Source organism: Hyperolius riggenbachi, chromosome 6 (genome assembly GCF_040937935.1).
Source record: "Hyperolius riggenbachi isolate aHypRig1 chromosome 6, aHypRig1.pri, whole genome shotgun sequence".
In the NCBI taxonomy this organism is placed as follows: domain Eukaryota; kingdom Metazoa; phylum Chordata; class Amphibia; order Anura; family Hyperoliidae; genus Hyperolius; species Hyperolius riggenbachi.
Window position 1 is genome coordinate 15260025 of NC_090651.1, and position 21662 is coordinate 15281686.

A 21662-nucleotide genomic window follows, 5' to 3' on the forward strand; every position below is an offset into this window, starting at 1 on the left:
GGCGTGAGGAGGAGCTGGGAAGCTCTATAGGATCCCAGAGGCTTCCCTCTCCTTTGGTAAGTATGTGTTTCACTCGGTATTTAGTTTAGCTGTTTTGTACTCCACTGAGGTTAGAAGTTGCTGCAGAACTTGCTGAGTAATGTGTTTTGCGCAGGAATGTGGGGGCCACGCCGGGGGCAGCATAAAGAGTGTCTTTGTCTAGTGTGGCAGCTTGTCTCTCCTCTGCTCATTCCTCTCCCCTCTATTTACTGCAGGACGGTGGAAGAGCTGAAGAATAATGAGAGCCAGTGGAAAGATTCCCCGCTGGCCGCGAGGCACAGAGAGATGCTGAAACGATGCAAAACACAGCTGAAGGTTTGTTCCACGCCCGTGGCCACGTGTCTGAAACGCCACAAACTGAAAAACAGAAAGCGTGGCAACCATAAATGTGTGAAGCTGAATGAAGAGCTGCTGCTTTCATATTTTTGTCTAGCTTTTGTATTTATTTTGCAGCAAATGCTGAAACCATCACTATGATCACTTCCTGCACTGGAATTATTATAATAGTTACTCTATGGTAAATGTATCAAAACTCATTTGAAAAATTTGGAGCACAACAGGTTATTAGGGCTCTGCTATATTATGCTTGTGTAGTTACAGTACACCTGAAGTGATGAAACGCACGTCAGGTTTGATAATGGCAATTAGTTGAGGGAACGCTCTGCATCGTATAGAAGAAGCCCCAAGTAAGTTAAATAGAAATGTTCCCTCCAGTTTGAGGTACTCTTTAAAAAGGAGCTTTCAGCCATACGATCTCAAAAAAAAAAAAAAAACACATATACTGTATAAGTAGTTAAATACTTGCTCTACTTACATAACATATGTATTGCACTGTCCACGTTTTGATTTTAGTGATTTTTGTACAGTCAGCATTTCCCATTTTAACTGTGGCTATTTTGCAATATATAATAATATATTTCTCCCTTACTCTCCTCTGCCTGATTGTGTACGCATTGCCTGCCCTCCACTATAGAAAGTGCATTGTCTCAGCATGAGAAATATTGGCCAATCAGAGAGGAACAGAGGTGTGGGAGGGGAAAACAGGAGGGAAAGAGGCTTCAGCCAATCAGGCTGCATTAGTTATGTCTGAGGGGAGTACAGAAGCAAAAAAGGACAACCCAGCATGCCCTGCAACTTCCTTTTTGTGTACTGAATTTTGTGTGTACCAAATAAGAGTCAAGTAAACTGGGGAATGATCATTTATCAACAAGAAAAGTAATAGTGATTTAAAATTTTGCATTGCCTAGTTAGCATCCTTATTACTTGTTTACCAGATAAAAATAAAGAATTGATTTATGCCCAACAGTTACACTTTAAATCCACAAATGGAAATAGACACAGTTCTTCCTAAATGATCAAACATAATTAGGCTGAGTTCCCCCTAAAAGAAAATCTGATCAGGGGGAAAAAAGTTATATTTTTCTAACCTAGTGGGTTAGATTGTTTGTTTGTCTGGAAAAGTGTGTTTGAAGGGTGTGCAGAAAGATGTCAAGGTTTGGAGAGTGACTGTTGTATTCTTGAATGGAACTGCAGAGCAGGGGAGTGGCTCCTGAGAGATTGTGGAGAGCTTTGTGGGGTAAACGTTTAAAGTTAAAGGGACTCCGAGCACTTCTCATGGGACTCCGAGCACTTCTCATGGGCATGCCTTTAAGACAGACGACTTCCAACAAAGTCGTGCTATGACTCCTCTGAAGGGAGCCTCTTGCAATGGCCATGCGTGTCACTTCCTCTTCCTGCTTCATTCAGTGATGCACTTCTCTAACAGAAGACAGGGGTGACCCGGAAGTTATAACATAGCCAAGATTGCAGCCCAATTTTTAAATTGAAATCGAACAAAAACTATTTGGTGTAATCCTCAAATGAAAGAGGAGAGCACAAGCTACAGAAAGGTGTGCATCTTTAAGTACTTTGCAGTACTGGTTGGAGTCTTAACCACCCTGGCGTTCTGATTAAATCGCCAGGGTGGCTGCGGGAGGGTTTTTTTTAAATAAAAAAAAAACTATTTCATGCAGCCAACTGAAAGTTGGCTGCATGAAAGCCCACTAGAGGGCGCTCCGGAGGCGATCTTCCGGCGGCAAGAAATAACACGGAAGGCCGCAATGAGCGGCCCTCCGTGTTTCGCTTCCCTCGTCGCCATGGCGACGAGCGGAGTGACGTCATGGACGTCAGCCGACGTCCTGACGTCAGCCGCCTCCGATCCAGCCCTTAGCGCTGGCCGGAACTGCTTGTTCCGGCTACGCTGGGCTCGGGCGGCTGGGGGGACCCTCTTTCGCCGCTGCACGCGGCGGATCGCCGCGCTGCAGCGGCGATCAGGCAGCACACGTGGCTGGCAAAGTGCCGGCTGCGTGTGCTGCTTTTTATTTGGTGGAAATCGGCCCAGCAGGGCCTGAGCGGCAGCCTCTGGCGGTGTTGGACGAGCTGAGCTCGTCCAGACTGCTCAGCAGGTTAAAGGCCTGCCCATGAGAGGTGCTCGGAGTCCCTTTAATCTGCTGGATAATTGGCAGCCAACAAAGAGCATGACAGAGGAGGATCGAAAGGAGAGGTGGAGGAGTTGAGCGATTTAGTTCAGTTTAGACTGGAGGAATGCTGTTGGTTGGTCGGCCACAGAGCAGGTCCTGCCAACAGAGGACTTTATCAGAGGAGCCATTTATCAATGTTATATCCTCTACTGTAGTCCTCATGATACATGGTACATATTTTGGTGTCTGTGTGGGGCAAAGACTTCACTTTGTTTAATAAAGAAAATAACTTCTCTCTATTTAGAAATTAGTGCGGTGCAAAGCCTGTGCCGACGCCGGCCTACTGGATGAAAACTTCCTCCGAAGATGCCTCAGCTTTTATGGAATGGTAATCCAACTGCTGCTGCGCTTGATGGACCCTGCATACCCCAAGTAAGGCTCACATATCCACCCCTACCCATCCTCCTCACAAACACCATGTCCATGACTAGCTTATCTGCCATCTAACCAGAGCCGGGACAGGATCCTCCAGCACCCGAGGCTGAGACACCAAAGTTGGCCCCTCCATCCCTCCCACCCCAGCCATTACACACTGATTGCTATTAGACTAATAGGTGCCCCAGGGCCCCCAACACCTTAATCTCTAGTTATCTGGCTTGCAGTCACTGCCATGTATCCCCTTTTCTTATTTCTCTGCTTCAAACACAATAGTGGAATGAAAGCTGAGTGAATTATGCACTGAGGCTGGAGCCTCTCTCGCCTCGGCCCGGCCCTGCATCTAACACCAGTGACTGGGTGGCTTATGCTGGGTACACACCATACAATTTTCTGTTAGATTTACCTGCCAGATAGATTTTTTTCCAACATGTTGGGAAAGATCTGGCAGGTAAATCTAACAGGAAATTGTATGGTGAGCACCTAGCAGCCTTTGATGAATTGATGCCACACCATAATATTTTCTGTTAGATTTACCTGCCTGATGCTGGGAATACACCATACGTTATTCCGCTTTATAGATGGGTTTGATAGATCATTTCCGACATGTCCGGTATTCCTTCCGATCGTTTTTTGGCTCGATTTTCTTCTAGAAGTGAATAAGAAAAACGAGTGGAAGATAAAAGAATCGAGGGGAAAAAAAGATTGAGTGGAAAATCAAGCTAAAAACGTATCGTGTGTACCCAGAATAATGCTGGGAATACACAATGCGTTTTTTTCGGTCGATTTTCCCTTTGATCGATTTTAGGGTTCGTTTTTCCGCTTGATTTCCAGCTCGATTTCTTTCTTTTTCTTGTCAATTTCCATTCACTTCTATGAGAAATCGAGCCGGGAAACCATCAAAAGTAAAAATCGAACATGTCAGAAATGATCTATCGAACCATCTTTCTGCTGAAATCGACCGAAAAAACTCATTGTGTATTTCCAGCATTAGATTTGAAGATCTTCCCTGGTTACCATCATTTACTGCCCACTTATCCCCCCCCTCCTTCCTCTCTGAGGAAATGTGTATTCAGCCTGCAAACATACCTCAGAAATTAAAGAGCTAAGCCTTAAAGAGAGTCTGAAGCGACTTTACATGGGCATGTTTGCCCCAGCTAAAACGCCGGTCACCCGTGGCAGAACACTGGGTCTTTACCCCCCAAATCCCCTCCGTAGTGCCCGGGGATCGCTTCCTGCTTGAGGCAGGGCTAACGGCCGCAGCCCTGCGTCCATCAGCGCTGATCGCCGCCTCTCCACGCCCCTCTGTCTTCCTTCACTGAGAGGGGCGGGGGAGAGGCGGAGATCCGCCGCTAATAGAAGCGCATGGAGGCAGGGCTACAGCCAAAAGCTCTGCCTCCAGGAGCAGCAAAATCTACGTCCAAGTTGGTCGTGGATTTTGCAGGGGGGGGGGGGGGGGGGGATTTAGGGGGTAAAGACTCTCCCCTCGTTCAGCCGCGGGATAGTGGCGTTTTAGCAGGGGCATGCTGAATATAAGCTAAAAAGCTGTTTTTAAAGTCGCTTCAGAGTCTCTTTAAAGCAGGAGGATTAGCCATACTATGTGAAAAAAAACCCACATATATAAGTAGATAAATACTTGATCTACTTACATAACACATGTATTATACTGTCCACGTTTTGATTTCAGTGAATTTTATATAGTAAATGAAGAGAATTCTGTTCCTGGTGAGATCCATGTCTTTTGTCCACAGTTTGAGGCTAAATACTGATTTAATTTCTTCCCTTAACTTTTTTTTTTCTTTTCTCCTCCAATCGCTGAGTCACCTCAGCCTTGCTTGTAAACACAGTGAGCAGAGGATCATGTTTCAGCTAGGCAGGGAAATGAAGGGAAGAGGAGGAATACATTATAGATAAAAAGAACCCCCCAGCATGCAACTGAATGGCAATGGCTATTAAAGAGCCACTGCTCCTTACGTATGTGATGACTCCAAACCATAACAGCAGAAAAAGATTTGTAAGTTTTGAATGCAGGATTAGCATCTTTATCACTTAATACACTCAGACCAGTTGCTGTTGAAATTTGATTTTTATGGTGACAATCCTGCTTTAAGCACTCGTATGAGGCTTGTCACCAGGCAGGGCATCAATCCCTTGAACGTCATTGCACTACCGAGGTTGTAGAGGCTAGCGATGGCGGGGGGGGGGGGGAGAAACGGATTGCACGAGAGGCGTCATGTGGAAGCTGGGTGATTGGGGAGACCAATGCTGCAGGCTACAAACCGATCCGTCAGGCTAATCACTGGCTGAGGCTTCAGGGATTAATGGACGCTTGCTGCATTCTCTGCAGAGGTGATCGTGGGCCGCCTCGGCCGCGTTTCATCTAGTGTGTCTACGAAGCATTAAAAATGTTGGTGTGTGATTAATTCTGTAGTCACAATCCCAACTAACTGTCTCCCAAATAAAATGACAGCATGACCCCACAATAGCATAATTGAGCAGCAGGTCCCCCCCCCCCCCCCCCCCCCCCAAAATAAAGTGTTTAAGAAGGCCCCCTCCCCATGTTGCCAGTGTGTATGTGGAATTGCATGTAGCAGGTAAATCTCCTAACTCATTTCTTTTCTATTGGCGCAGTATAACGATGCCTTTACACCCCGACATTCCCAGGATGTTTGCATCATTGCCTGAGTTCTACGTAGAAGATGTAGCTGAATTTTTGTTTTTTATTGTGCAGTAAGTACACCTTGTGTTTATGTTCTGTAACTTGCTGAATGGAAAGCCTGCACGTCTGACTGCTTGTACATATCTGCCTTACTTTTATAAGATTTAAAGAGGAACTCCAGTGAAAATAATGTATTAAAAAAAAGTGCTTCATTTTTACAATAATTGTGTGTAATTGATTTAGTCAGTGTTTGCCCATTGTAAAATCTCTCTCCCTGATTTACATTCTGACATTTATCACATGGTGACATTTTTACTGCTGGCAGGTGATATCAGTGGAAGGAGCTGCTGCTTGCTTTTTTGGCGGTTGTAAACAGCTGTTGTTTCCCAGAATGCAATGAGGTTCACAGACAGGAAACTGTCAGGACCATGGTCCTGACATCACACTGTGGGAGGGCTTTCACCATAATATCAGCCATACAGAGCCCCCGATGACCCGTTTGCAAAAAGGAAAAGATTTCTCATGGGAAAGGGGGTATCAGCTACTGATTGGGATGAAGTTCAATTCTTGGTCACGGTTTCTCTTTAAAGCAGCATGCAACCAAGTCATAAGTATAAGGACATTGTTCTCATTCAGGCAGCTTCCCCATCTCACCATGTAAGATTGGTTGGGCAATCCTAGATTTATGGAAATTTAGCGCTTCTTTCTGTCCCCTTGGAGAGGTTGTGGCCTGGTTCTGTCTTCCTTAGAGGTTCTCGCTCTGTTCCTTAAGGGAGGTTGTGGCCTGCTTCTTTCTCTGTCTTCATTAGAGATTATCTCTGTTCCCTGGGAGAGGTGGTGGCCTTGTTCTGTCTTCCTTAGAGCTTCTCTCTCTGTTCCTTCGGGGAGGTTGTGGCCTGGTTCTGTCTTAGAGGTTCCCTCTGTCCCCCCGGGGAGGTGGTGGCCTGGGTCTGTCTTCATTAGAGGTTCTCTCCATCCCCTCGTATAGGTGGTGGCCTGGTTCTGTCTTCTTTAGAAGTTCTCTCTGTCCCCTCGGAGAGGTGGTGGCCTGGTTCTGTCTTCATTAGAGGTTCTGTTTGTCCCCTCGGAGAGGTGGTGGCCTGGCTCTGTCTTTAGAGGTTCTCTCTGTCTCCTTGGAGAAGTGGTGGCCTGGTTTTGTCTTCATTAGTGGTTCACTCTTTCTCTCTGTCCCCCTAGGAGAGGTCTTGGCCTGGTTCTGTCTTCATTAGATGTTCTCTCTGTCCCCTCAGATACGCTCCTCAGGTTCTTTTTGAGTCCTGCACGCAGGACGTGGCGACATTCCTGGTCGTGCTGCTATGCAACCAGAACTACATCAGGAACCCTTACCTTGTGGCCAAGCTGGTGGAGGTCATGTTCGTCACCAATCCCGCCATCCAACACCGGACTCAGAAGTTCTTTGAAATGATTGAAAGTCACCCGTTATCGACAAAACTCCTTGTGCCGTCACTGATGAAGTTCTACACTGGTAAGAGATGACACCTTTGCTTTTCTCCATTATAATTGTTCAGCTGCTGTGCAAGCATGTAGAATTTTTAAGAGTGTCGTCATTGGAGAGATTTCACCTCACTTCCTGTTGGAGGAGGAAAGGGAATCTCTTCAGGAGAGGTGTGCCACAGTAATGAAAAACAACTTTGACGAAGACTAACCTGTTCCGATAGTATCGTTAAAATGTTTAATTTGTTTTGTTTTTCTTTTTACCCTTTTATGTCTAACTGTCCAGTTGGAACTATTAAGGGCCAGGTGTGAAATACATATGTTAGGCTTATGTTGCTCTATGAAGCCACCTGCTGGAGGCTCTGTGCTATGCATGCGGAGTATATGCTAAACACGACATCTCTGAGATTCTGTTACACTGAGCTAGATTTTGGTTGGCTGTCGGGGATCAGGTGACACAGATCATAGACATGGCTTGTTGAGCATATCTTCATTGTATGTTTGTTTTGCCCAATGATTTCTTGCCTCTAGAAGCACTACTGATTCTTGTATTGTATAAAATGGACATTTTATAATCTTACTATGAAAATATTCTAGCAGTGAAGACTTAAATCACACCAGGTAACCAAAAAAGGTCAGCACACCACAGTTTCTTGAACTATTTTATTGCTCTATTACCAAATACACAATTGGTCGTATCGCCAAGGACCATTTTCGGGGCCACATAGGGTCTCCTTTGTCAAGGCACATAGGATTGTTACTGTGCCTTGACTAATGCTGGGCATACACTATTCGTTTTTCACTTATCAATCGAGCCGCTGATGGCTCGATTGATAATTTCCGACAGGTCCGATGACCCCCTGGATCGATTTCCCGCGGGCGGACAATAGCGGGGAATTGAGCGGAAGATAAGGAGCGCCCGCGGGGACAAGCGGGAATCGATCCAGCCGCCCGCAAGGACGCGGTGGGAGTCGATCCAGCGGCTAATCGAGCAGCCGGGTCGACTCGTCTATGCCCAGCATAGGGCTATGTGGCCCTGAAATGATCATTGGCGATACGATCGATTGTGTATTTGGTAATTGAGCAATCAAATGTTTTCTGCAAGTGTGGTGTGCAAACCTTCGTGGATCCTTGGATGGACTTTTGCCGCACAGTCGAGCACCCCACCACTTATCAGAACGTTGGTGTGCAACCTTTTTTACTGGAACGTACACATTAAAGTACACGAGTATTGTTCTAAAAAGTGTGAAAATCGCATATATATTTATTATTATTATGTGTCATGAAGTAATAGAATTTCTCTGTTGTGTGTTACAACTTGAAAACGGTTGGGCCATATATTTATAGAATTTGAATGAAACAAGGATAATTCGCTTCCCTTTTGCTGAGTAACATATGCCTGGGGCTGTCCCTGTGCACCTAGCAGGCAGCGGTACGAGTTGTGTGCTGTCCCTGTGCACCTAGCAGGCAGCGGTACGAGTTGTGTGCGCTGTCCCTGTGCACCTAGCAGGCAGCGGTACGAGTTGTGTGCGCTGTCCCTGTGCACCTAGCAGGCAGCGGTACGAGTTGTGTGTGCGCTGTCCCTGTGCACCTAGCAGGCAGCGGTACGAGTTGTGTGCGCTGTACCTGTGCACCTAGCAGGCAGCGGTACGAGTTGTGTGCGCTGTACCTGTGCACCTAGCAGGCAGCGGTACGAGTTGTGTGCGCTGTCCCTGTGCACCTAGCAGGCAGCGGTACGAGTTGTGTGCGCTGTCCCTGTGCACCTAGCAGGCAGCGGTACGAGTTGTGTGTGCGCTGTCCCTGTGCACCTAGCAGGCAGCGGTACGAGTTGTGTGCGCTGTACCTGTGCACCTAGCAGGCAGCGGTACGAGTTGTGTGCGCTGTACCTGTGCACCTAGCAGGCAGCGGTACGAGTTGTGTGCGCTGTCCCTGTGCACCTAGCAGGCAGCGGTACGAGTTGTGTGCGCTGTCCCTGTGCACCTAGCAGGCAGCGGTACGAGTTGTGTGTGCTGTCCCTGTGCACCTAGCAGGCAGCGGTACGAGTTGTGTGTGCTGTCCCTGTGCACCTAGCAGGCAGTGGTACGACTTGTGTGCTGTCCCTGTGCACCTAGCAGGCAGCGGTACGAGTTGTGTGTGCTGTCCCTGTGCACCTAGCAGGCAGCGGTACGAGTTGTGTGCTGTCCCTGTGCACCTAGCAGGCAGCGTTACGAGTTGTGTGCTGTCCCTGTTCACCTAGCAGGCAGCGGTACGAGTTGTGTGTGCGCTGTCCCTGTTCACCTAGCAGGCAGCGGTGCGAGTTGTGTGCGCTTTCTCTGTACACCTAGCAGGCAGCGGTACGAGTTGTGTGCGCTGTCCCTGTGCACCTAGCAGGCAGTGGTACAAGTTGTGTGCGCTGTCCCTGTGCACCTAGCAGGCAGCGGTACGAGTTGTGTGCTGTCCCTGTGCACCTAGCAGGCAGCGGTACGAGTTGTGTGCGCTGTCCCAGTGCACCGAGCAGGCAGCGGTACGAGTTGTGTGCTGTCCCTGTGCACCTAGCAGGCAGCGGTACGAGTTGTGTGCTGTCCCTGTGCACTTAGCAGACAGCGGTACGAGTTGTGTGCTGTCCCTGTGCACTTAGCAGGCAGCGGTACGAGTTGTGTGCTGTCCCTGTGCACCTAGCAGGCAGCGGTACGAGTTGTGTGCTGTCCCTGTGCACCTAGCAGGCAGCGGTACGAGTTGTGTGTGCTGTCCCTGTGCACCTAGCAGGCAGCGCTACAAGTTGTGTGCTGTCCCTGTGCACCTAGCAGGCAGCACTACAAGTTGTGTGCTGTCCCTGTGCACCTAGCAGGCAGCGGTACGAGTTGTGTGTGCTGTCCCTGTGCACCTAGCAGGCAGCGCTACAAGTTGTGTGCTGTCCCTGTGCACCTAGCAGGCAGCACTACAAGTTGTGTGCTGTCCCTGTGCACCTAGCAGGCAGCGGTACAAGTTGTGTGCGCTGTACCTGTGCACCGAGCAGGCAGCGGTACGAGTTGTGTGCGCTGTCCCTGTGCACCTAGCAGGCAGCGGTACGAGTTGTGTGCGCTGTCCCTGTGCACCTAGCAGGCAGCGGTACGAGTTGTGTATGCGCTGTACCTGTGCACCTAGCAGGCAGCGGTACGAGTTGTGTGCGCTGTACCTGTGCACCTAGCAGGCAGCGGTACGAGTTGTGTGCGCTGTACCTGTGCACCTAGCAGGCAGCGGTACGAGTTGTGTGCGCTGTCCCTGTGCACCTAGCAGGCAGCGGTACGAGTTGTGTGCGCTGTCCCTGTGCACCTAGCAGGCAGCGGTACGAGTTGTGTGTGCTGTCCCTGTGCACCTAGCAGGCAGTGGTACGAGTTGTGTGCTGTCCCTGTGCACCTAGCAGGCAGCGGTACGAGTTGTGTGCTGTCCCTGTGCACCTAGCAGGCAGCGTTACGAGTTGTGTGCTGTCCCTGTTCACCTAGCAGGCAGCGGTACGAGTTGTGTGTGCGCTGTCCCTGTTCACCTAGCAGGCAGCGGTGCGAGTTGTGTGCGCTGTCTCTGTACACCTAGCAGGCAGCGGTACGAGTTGTGTGCGCTGTCCCTGTGCACCTAGCAGGCCGTGGTACAAGTTGTGTGCGCTGTCCCTGTGCACCTAGCAGGCAGCGGTACGAGTTGTGTGCTGTCCCTGTGCACCTAGCAGGCAGCGGTACGAGTTGTGTGCGCTGTCCCAGTGCACCGAGCAGGCAGCGGTACGAGTTGTGTGCGCTGTCTCTGTACACCTAGCAGGCAGCGGTACGAGTTGTGTGCGCTGTCCCTTTGCACCTAGCAGGCAGCGGTACGAGTTGTGTGCGCTCCGTGACCTGGTAATAATGCGGTAGACTCCTCCGTGTCTTCTGCTAGAGTGATTCCCATTATTAGTGCCGCTGCTATGACCTGAGTTCAGTCTGGTTTTTTTCTCCCTTCCTGCAGAGTTCCAGCTCGTGTGTAACCTGCAGGGAACTCTTGACTCCTGAGCTGCTCTGTACAGAAGTCTTACGTTGTAATAATTGTCGTATGTTTTTTTTTTTTTTTTTTGGCAGACGTCGAGCACACGGGTGCCACCAGCGAGTTCTACGACAAGTTCACCATCCGCTATCACATCAGCACCATCTTCAAGAGCCTCTGGCAGAGTCCATCCCACCACGGCACTTTCATGGAGGAATTCAAGTGAGTGACGTGCTCAGTGACCCGGCATTGATGGGAAAATGATACCCGTTATAGTAACCACACGTGGATAGATACGGCTGTAGTTGCAAGCAGGGGAAACTGACCTTTGTTGTTGTAGGGTTAAAGGATACCCGAGGTGACGTGACGTGAGGGAGACGTGTATGTACAGTGTCTAGCACACAAATAACTATGCTGTGTTCCTTTTTTTTTTCTCCACCTGAAAGAGTTAAATATCAGGTATGTGAGTGGCTGACTCAGTCCTGACTCAGACAGGAAGTGACTACAGTGTAACCCTCGCTAAGAAATTCCCTTTTTATCTCTTTCTTGCTCTCAGGAGCCATTTTCTGCTAGGAAAGTGGTTTATAGTTGGAATTTCTTAGCAGTGAGGGTCACACTGTAGTCACTTCCTGTCTGAGTCAGGACCGAGTCAGCCACTTACATACCTGATATTTAACGCTTTCAGGCAGCGAAAGAAAAAAAGGAACACAGCCTAGTTATTTGTGTGCAAGGCACTGTACATACCCATGTCTAGCTCATCATGTCAGTTCGAGTATCTTTTAATTGTTCATAATGCAGAGAATGCCCTGTGTGAGTCTGCAGTCCGTCTTCAAACTCCCACTGCCGCCATATTGCCTGTGTTTCCTGCACATCTGGAGAGTCTCGGGCCAGATTTATCAAAGCATTGCTGACAGTATTTTCTTCTTAGACTCCCTGCACACTGCATGCGATTCCGATTCCGCTTTTTAATTGTTTACATCCGATTCCGATTTTTAATCTTTACTGCATGCTGCATTTTTTTATCTGTTTTTCTGTTGAATGTATTCAGGGAAATTGGAATTGAAAATCTGAAACGGAATCGCAAAACTGATTTGCAGTGTGCAGCGAGCCTTAAACTGTTCTAACCAGCAGGGAGAACTATTCTACATAAGAACCTTCTTAAATCCTAGGTAATAGTGGCAGTTTGAATTTCTAGAGCTGCACCACAGTTAAGAAAAGTGCAATTCCATCCCTAAACTGCTGCAGATTAAGAAGTGCTTAATAGCAGTTCTACAGATAGTGCAGGCAAGGTATGATTTGTGAGGTGTTCCACCCCCCTGCTGAATTCCTCCTCAGAGCCTGCTGCTATCAATACAGCAGATGTATTAGTTACCTCAGCAACAGCAATTCCCCTCACACACTGCACTTCCTATCCCCTCCTTATCCTAACAGTTTTAGAAGGAATCTGCACTATTTGGTGATTTCTTAGGATGTCTGAGACAGTTCTGCACGGATTTCTAAAAACCTACCAATATTTTGTCTGACACTCTTGATAAATGTCACCCTCAGTGGTTTGTGGACAGAGGATCAGGAGTATAATAACGCCACAGAAGGCCTTTCTGCAGAGCTTGCTGTGATTTGTGCACTTCTGGGCACATCGGTAAAGAATCTGTAGAGTAGCAAATTGCTCTTTGCTTAGGCTAGGTTCACACCGCGCCAGATGCGTGTAGTGGATATGCTCCCCCGTCACAGCACCTGGCAAGATGTCCACACTCGCCACCATTGTGCATCCACCTCAACCACCAGCGCCCTTCTAGTCCTCAGCACGTGCTGATGCTGCTGGGCTCGGGGACAAGCGCTGAGACTCCCTACTGAAGCATAGGGCTCCCATTGGCAGATCAAACCTAGCAACAGGGAGGTTTCTCATTTATTTATTGCATAGTTGTGTGCCGGGTATTGCATTCCTCTTCTAGTTGTGTGCTGGGTATATAGTTATGTGCTGGGTTGGTATATAGTTGTGTGCCGGGTATTGCATTCCTCTTCTAGTTGTGTGCTGGGTATATAGTTATGTGCTGGGTTGGTATATAGTTATGTGCTGGGTTGGTATATAGTTATGTGCTGGGTTGGTATATAGTTATGTGCTGGGTTGGTATATAGTTGTGTGCTGGGTTGGTATATAGTTGTGTGCTGGGTTGGTATATAGTTGTGTGCTGGGTTGGTATATAGTTGTGTGCTGGGTTGGTATATAGTTGTGTGCTGGGTTGGTATATAGTTGTGTGCTGGGTTGGTATATTGTTGTGTGCTGGGTTGGTATATTGTTGTGTGCTGGGTTGGTATATAGTTGTGTGCTGGGTTGGTATATAGTTATGTGCTGGGTTGGTATATAGTTATGTGCTGGGTTGGTATATAGTTATGTGCTGGGTTGGTATATAGTTATGTGCTGGGTTGGTATATAGTTATGTGCTGGGTTGGTATATAGTTATGTGCTGGGTTGGTATATAGTTATGTGCTGGGTTGGTATATAGTTATGTGCTGGGTTGGTATATAGTTATGTGCTGGGTTGGTATATAGTTATGTGCTGGGTTGGTATATAGTTGTGTGCTGGGTTGGTATATAGTTGTGTGCTGGGTTGGTATATAGTTGTGTGCTGGGTTGGTATATAGTTATGTGCTGGGTTGGTATATAGTTATGTGCTGGGTTGGTATATTGTTGTGTGCCCGGTTGGTATATAGTTGTGTGCCGGGTTGGTATATAGTTATGTGCTGGGTTGGTATATAGTTATGTGCTGGGTTGGTATATAGTTGTGTGCTGGGTTGGTATATAGTTGTGTGCTGGGTTGGTATATAGTTATGTGCTGGGTTGGTATATAGTTATGTGCTGGGTTGGTATATAGTTATGTGCTGGGTTGGTATATAGTTATGTGCTGGGTTGGTATATAGTTATGTGCTGGGTTGGTATATTGTTGTGTGCCGGGTATTGCATTCCTCTTCTAGTTGTGTGCTGGGTATATAGTTGTGTGCTGGGTTGGTATATAGTTATGTGCTGGGTTGGTATATAGTTATGTGCTGGGTTGGTATATAGTTGTGTGCTGGGTTGGTATATAGTTGTGTGCTGGGTTGGTATATAGTTGTGTGCTGGGTTGGTATATAGTTGTGTGCTGGGTTGGTATATAGTTGTGTGCTGGGTTGGTATATAGTTATGTGCTGGGTGGTATATAGTTGTGTGCTGGGTTGGTATATAGTTGTGTGCTGGGTTGGTATATAGTTGTGTGCTGGGTTGGTATATAGTTGTGTGCTGGGTTGGTATATAGTTGTGTGCTGGGTTGGTATATAGTTGTGTGCTGGGTTGGTATATAGTTGTGTGCTGGGTTGGTATATAGTTGTGTGCTGGGTTGGTATATAGTTGTGTGCTGGGTTGGTATATAGTTGTGTGCTGGGTTGGTATATAGTTGTGTGCCGGGTATATAGTTGTGTGCTGGGTTGGTATATAGTTGTGTGCCGGGTATTGCATTCCTCTTCTAGTTGTGTGCTGGGTATATAGTTATGTGCTGGGTATATAGTTATGTGCTGGGTTGGTATATAGTTGTGTGCCGGGTATTGCATTCCTCTTCTAGTTGTGTGCTGGGTATATAGTTATGTGCTGGGTATATAGTTATGTGCTGGGTTGGTATATAGTTGTGTGCTGGGTTGGTATATAGTTGTGTGCTGGGTTGGTATATAGTTGTGTGCTGGGTTGGTATATAGTTGTGTGCCGGGTATATAGTTGTGTGCTGGGTTGGTATATAGTTGTGTGCCGGGTATTGCATTCCTCTTCTAGTTGTGTGCTGGGTATATAGTTATGTGCTGGGTATATAGTTATGTGCTGGGTTGGTATATAGTTATGTGCTGGGTTGGTATATAGTTATGTGCTGGGTTGGTATATAGTTATGTGCTGGGTTGGTATATAGTTGTGTGCCGGGTATTGATATTGAAGTGTTTGTCTTTGCAGTTCGGGGAAGCAGTTTGTACGTTACATTAACATGCTGATCAATGACACCACGTTCCTGCTGGACGAGAGCCTGGAGTCCCTGAAACGTATCCACGAGGTGCAGGAGGACATGAGGAACAAAGAGTTCTGGGATCAGCTGCCCCGGGTCAGTCCCCTTACTGCTTATGCATCTTTGTTTTTTTTAATTAAATTATTTATATACCAATAACTTTGTATCGCCGTGGATAGGCTTTTTGACACCCAAAGTTTAAGTGTGTTAAGTGTCCCCGCTGTATCCGCAGGAAATAAACTGCAGGAAACACGTGCGAGTGGCCCTGTATTCAGAGTGCACTATAGAGCGTACTGCAAGAGGTATTGCTACCTGTCCTCGCTTCAGCGATCTGCTTCCTCTCATCTCCCTGGCCGTTTTGAAATTCGCTGCTAGAGCTCACTGCGGTCACATGACACTGAGCCTGGAGCTCTCACTGTGGTCACATGACAATGAGCCTGGAGCTCTCACTGCGGTCACATGACACTGAGCCTGGAGCTCTCACTGCGGTCACATGACACTGAGCCTGGAGCTCTCACTGCGGTCACATGACACTGAGCCTGGAGCTCTCACTGCGGTCACATGACACTGAGCCTGGAGCTCTCACTGCGGTCACATGACACTGAGCCTGGAGCTCTCACTGCGGTCACATGACACTGAGCCTGGAGCTCTCACTGCGGTCACATGACACTGAGCCTGGAGCTCTCACTGCGGTCACATGACACTGAGCCTGGAGCTCTCACTGCGGTCACATGACACTGAGCCTGGAGCTCTCACTGCGGTCACATGACACTGAGCCTGGAGCTCTCACTGCGGTCACATGACACTGAGCCTGGAGCTCTCACTGCGGTCACATGACACTGAGCCTGGAGCTCTCACTGCGGTCACATGACACTGAGCCTGGAGCTCTCACTGCGGTCACATGACACTGAGCCTGGAGCTCTCACTGCGGTCACATGACACTGAGCCCTGGAGCTCTCACTGCGGTCACATGACACTGAGCCTGGAGCTCTCACTGCAGTCACATGACACTGAGCCTAGAGCTCTCACTGCAGTCACATGACACTGAGCCTGGAGCTCTCACTTCTGTCACATGACACTGAGCCTGGAGCTCTAGTGGCCAGTTCAGAAGCTGCTGGGGACACTGGAGGAAGCAAGCCAGAGCGAGGATAGATAGATGTACATACTATAGTACGCTTCGTGGCGCACTCTGCACCTGCTGGGTTGGGGGGGGGTTACATTGGCAGAGTCTGCCAATCGGTGGGTCACAGCTTTTTTTTTTTTAAGGCTAAAAGTTGACGTATGCATGGGTGGGCTTATCGGTGTGTATATATGGTAGTTACCCAACATTTAACAAAATAGAACCAAGTCGGTGCATACAGATGTACAGCAGCCCCAGACCCCTCTTGATTTCTCCACAAGCAATTCATCTTGACCAAAGGCTGGCTGAGGACACTTCTACTGCTCACCCCATCCACTTCCTTTTGCACTGCTCTGTTCCTCTCCCCCCCCCCCCCCCCCCCCCAAATAGCAACAGAACACATTGCTAGCCTGTAGGTTGTTGATTTCTATTGATGTTTTCCTACTCTGCAGGACCAGCAACAAGCGCGACAGTCCCAGCTGGCTCAGGATGAGAGAGTCTCTCGCTCCTACTTGGCTCTGGCTACAGAAACCGTAGACATGTTTCACATTCTCACCAAGCAAGTGCAGAAGCCGTTCCTGAGGCCGGTGAGTGATTATCCGTCTTTATTCCAGCAAAGCGTCCTTCCACAAGCCGTATTCCTCCTCCTTACGTGGTCTCCTCTTGTCCTGTGTAGGAACTGGGGCCTCGCTTAGCCGCCATGCTGAACTTCAACCTGCAGCAGCTGTGTGGACCCAAGTGTCGAGACCTGAAGGTGGAGAATCCAGAGAAGTACGGGTTTGAACCAAAGAAGCTCTTGGACCAGCTCACCGATATCTACCTGCAGCTAGACTGTGCAAGATTTGCAAAGGCCATAGCGGATGACCAGGTGGGTAACACATCAGCTGATCCTGCTACAAAGAGGCATCTGGTGCAAATGAGTGAAACAGAAGCTACAAATTGGTTTACAATTATTGGTTGGTGCTGCTGTTTTTCTGCTGTGTCCCCACTAGGGGCTCCCTTCACATCCTGTTTCTTTTTGCACAGCCAGGAGAGAATGGCCTCAATTCACTAAGCTTATCTCCTGTCTTTAATAACTCTTCTAGAGTTGTTACCATGGTGATAAGGCATGTAGTATTCAGGAAACATTTTACCTCAGGCAAGCCTAAAGTTAACTCTTCTGTCTTTAAATTAACTCTCCAATCCTTAAAATAACTCCAGAGTTAAAGACAGGCTGTTAATTAACTGCGTGTGAAAATAACTACAGAGGAGGTAAATTAACTACAGAGGTGGTAAATTAACTACAGGAGAGGTAACTTAAGGAATGAAGAGGTAAGATAACTCTCTCACGTGTGGAGGTAAGTTTTCTCTTGCTTTATTATCTCTAGCATGATCTTAGTGAATTGAGGCCATTGTCTCTGAGAACAGGAGTAGCAATACATACCCAAAACGTCTAAATCTGCTTTATAGTGTACAGATTTTTTTTTCTGGACAGATTAATTGTAACAGAAAATATCTGTAATGCCACTTTTTTTCTTATCAGTCTTGAAAAAGATGTTTTTATTTAATTCACTGCATCAAATTCTGATTTAAAAAAAAAAGGTTAACAGTTTAAAGTGAACCCTAGGTGAAAATAAACTGATAAGATAAACTGTATTTATCCTCCTACTCTTAAAGGGACTTTTTTTAGATGGTTTTATTTTAGATTTAAACTTTTACAAAGTAGATTGAATGTCTTGTTGTCTCTGCTCAGTGGCAGCCTATTAAGTGTCCCCAAATTAAAATACGTGAAGATTTTTTTCTATCATCCTCTGCTCTCAGAAAGTTGTATTCTGCCAGGAAATCTTTTATGGCTGTAATTAGCTTATCAGTGATGTTTACTATATTTCCCACAAGCTACCAACAAGCCAGAAGCTGTCACTTCCATGCCTAGAAGTTAACTCTTTCAGGAAGCAAAATAAAACAAGTAGAACAGTCTGGTTATTAATGCTTTACACTGTACATACACGTTTATCTCATCATGTCACATGTCACCTCAGGTACACTTTAAAAGGATGAGTGGTAGTGGACTTGCCTCCTGCAAGTAGAAACCCCGGCATAAGTAATAAGAAAAGGAAGGTAAGCCTGCTTCCTCAGGTAAATATACAAGTGTCAGCAAATTGCTGTATCCAAGGAAGAGCCATTTTCTGACACGAGTATATTTACCTGAAGAAGCAGGCTTACCACACGAAACATTTTGTGTCCAGTAAATTCCTTTTTCTGACCTATGCTGTGGCCTTTATTTTAAGGTGATATGTCCACCACTCTCTCTTTGTAAACTGTTTTTAAAACCTTTTATCAGAATTGGGTTCCCTTCTTCCCATTTGTTATTTCTAAAGCAAATGACCACTGACCCCCGTACTCCACTTCCCAAGTGTGGACGAGTTTGTGATCCACAATTGCCATGTGTCTGGTTACCTTGCAGACAACCTGATGCTACGTACACACATGCGACTACGATCGTTCGTTGTTAACGACGAACGATCTTTTAATTGACGAAAGAACGACCGGAGTAAAGTTAGTTCTAAAAAGTGTGTAACGATCACATCGTTAGAACGAACGTTACACCACGTAAAAGCACTTAATGCGCCTGCGCATAAAATTGTAAAGTTCCCTGGAGAAAAAGTGAAATGCGCATGTCCAGCCTGGTACGAACGATCGTTTCCAACGATGTACTACTTTTGCAAACGATCGTCGTTGGTTAAAATCCGCCGAGACAGAACTTTCTTTTGTAGCGATTTGGCTCGTTCGTCGTTAGACTTAATAGTCGGTGGTTCGTTTTTTGTAACGATCGTCGTTGGTAAAGATCGGGGAACGATCGTTACAAACGACTATAGTCGCATGTGTGTACGCACCTTTAGTCTGTGTACCCATTTATTATACCGTTGTCTTAAATTACTACACTATAAGTGGCTCGCAATTTGTGTCTGAGTTCCCTCAAGACTTCAAATTTTCCTGTTTTGATTTCGTTCATCCACTGGCTCTATTTCTGGTAGCCCCATAAGTTCTCTTCACAGGTCCTGCATTGGACTGATGGACAGTGATGGGTGCAGTTCCATCATTGTCCATCTCTCAGGTCCAGGAAGGAACTGAAGCAGCGGTCACATGACCACCACATTCAAAGATAAAAGGATGAGCAAGAACCATTCTATTAAAGGAGAAATTGCCCTTTACATCTTCCTTTTCTAAATATTCTTCCCTCTTCCTCTTGTCACATGTTAAACATCAATATAACTTATTATTTGAGCCTACATATGACCCAGGGTTAGAGGTGAGCTCATTATCTCATAACAGGCAATACACTAGGTTATCGTGGTGCTACTGATGTTTTTGGTGGTTATTTGGTTTTAACTTAAAGCTCTGTCGTGAGAAGTACCTTCTAGGTATTATTACATTATTAGTGAATGCTACCTTAGGATACAAAATACTAGTGGATCCGCTGTGGGCCCTAAAAGTTGGCGATGAAAGCTAGCGGGACCCTTGGCGGATCCATTTTTCTGGATGAGTGAGAGTAATCGTCCCCCTTTGCAGAAATCTTTTCACCCCAGCATTCAAGGCCATTAGAGACTCGGCTACTTTTTTTTATTTTTTTAAGTTTTTTCTTTTGTTTTGTTTCCCTCCATGAGAGGAAGAAGTTATTAAAATAAAAAGTGGAGAAAGTAAGGTAAAGATTTTTTTTTTGTGCAGTGAAATTTACAATATCAGTGGATGGTACCATCAATACATTTTTGTATATTGTCTATTCATATGATGAGATGTTTTCTTTCATTAAATATTATGACTAGCATATTTTGTACAAGTTTTATCTCTATTTCTCCAATAAAAAAAAAGAGAGAAATTGTCCCTGCGTGTATGATGGTGTGGACAGAGCTGAGCTTTAAAGTGTACCTAAGACGAGAAGCATCTCAGGTACCATACTTACCTAGGCTTCTTTAAGGCCGCTTGTCCCTCGCCGTCTCCCTGGGTGGCTCCTGTCCCCGCAATTCAGCCCAAAAGCCTCACCAAGTCGCGCTTCATCAACCATGTGCGGCATGGCCAGGCGCGCTCCCGCGGTTGGGAGCATTTTGCTCTTGCGCAGTGCTTCTGCGCAGGTGCATAATGCTCCCAGGGACGGAAGTTTGCCGGGCCGCGCATGCGCGATAAAGTGCGACACGTCCAGGCTTTCAGGCTGAATTTCGGGGAACAGGAGCCACCCAGGGAGCATCAAAGGGGGGCTTAAGGAAGACCCAGGTAAGATACGCTTCTCGTATCAGGTTCCCTTTAATTCAACTTTACCTCCATCGGTTTTAATGTGCAGCATGTTTCTCTCCATCTTCCTGACACTTCCGCCTTTGCAGTGAAGATGGAGAGCAGCGTGCAACATATCGGCAGCGACACAGGCAAGTTAACACTGTCGGCTGTTTTCCTTCCCCCACAAATCCGTTCTCTCTCCTCTCTAAAATTGAATTGGGACTTCTGGTATTTGGATATTGAAAAAATATTGTTCGACTTTTGCCAGATAAAGAGAAGTTCCAGGTTGATGATAATTTAATTCAAATTTATGAAGCAGGAAATTGGATTAACCAAGTGCAGGAGCTGTTGCATTTGATTGGCCCATTTCCGAAATGCATAAATTTGCATACAATTAGTATCAGCTTGGAATTCTTAGCATGCCTTTTGTCCATCCCTGTTGGGCGCCATGTCAAGTCTAGCAAAGAAGCCCTTCAAGCTGACAGTTTACCCTCTTGTCTTCATGACGTTGAATTTCCTTTTCTGCAGAGATCGTACAGCAAGGAATTGTTTGAAGAGGTGATTTCCAAAATGAGGAAAGCCGGGATCAAGTCCACCATCACCATCGAGAAGTTCAAGCTGCTGGCAGAGAAGGTGGAGGAGATCGTAGCGCGGAACGCTCGGGCAGAGATCGACTACAACGATGCACCGGATGAATTCCGAGGTGGGTCCCTGGCCTTCATTTAACCTTTTCCAGACCAGGCGGCTCTGGACACTTTAAAGAGACTCTGTAACAACATTTTCAGCCTTATTTCTTCTATCCTATAAGTTCCTATACCTGTTCTAATGTGCTCTGGATTACTGCAGCCTTTTCTAGTTGCACTGTCTCTGTAATATATCTAATCTTCTTTCCTTTGTCAAGCTTTGTCGACCCAGAGAGGAATGCACTGCCTCTGCTGGGATGGGGAGAAGTTATGCACGACCCCTGCAGGCTCTGTGTGTATGGGTCACAGGCAAGGTCTCTGCAGCTCATCGAGCTGTCACCTTGTAAACAGCTGTGAGTGCAGAAAGATCAGTTCAAAGCCCAGACAAGCAGCTAAGGCAACACTGGGAGTAACATTCCAGCAGTCAAGTCAGGCTTAAGAGGAGCCACTGCAAACGGGCACCTGCTCTGGTGATGTATTTCCTGTTTGGCGGCCATCTTTATTGTTTTGCAAAAACAATGAATAAAACAGTGATTTTATCACCAAGAAAGCGGGGAGCGGTGAAAATGTCACAGAGGGGGCTAGG

General features: G+C 46.9%; 1 protein-coding gene across 2 annotated transcripts in view; it reads left to right on the forward strand.

Annotated features, from left to right (window-relative positions):
- The window catches only part of UBE4B (ubiquitination factor E4B), a 113352-nt gene that overhangs the window by 81847 nt on the left and 9843 nt on the right, over positions 1 to 21662 (forward strand). For both annotated transcript variants that reach the window (XM_068238864.1, XM_068238865.1), the window contains 9 exons: positions 255 to 354; positions 2803 to 2930; positions 5565 to 5663; positions 6843 to 7078; positions 11106 to 11232; positions 14977 to 15121; positions 16598 to 16732; positions 16822 to 17013; positions 20922 to 21096. In XM_068238864.1, coding sequence (XP_068094965.1) covers positions 255 to 354; positions 2803 to 2930; positions 5565 to 5663; positions 6843 to 7078; positions 11106 to 11232; positions 14977 to 15121; positions 16598 to 16732; positions 16822 to 17013; positions 20922 to 21096 — 1337 coding nt within the window. The remainder of the gene's footprint in view (positions 1 to 254; positions 355 to 2802; positions 2931 to 5564; positions 5664 to 6842; positions 7079 to 11105; positions 11233 to 14976; positions 15122 to 16597; positions 16733 to 16821; positions 17014 to 20921; positions 21097 to 21662) is intronic.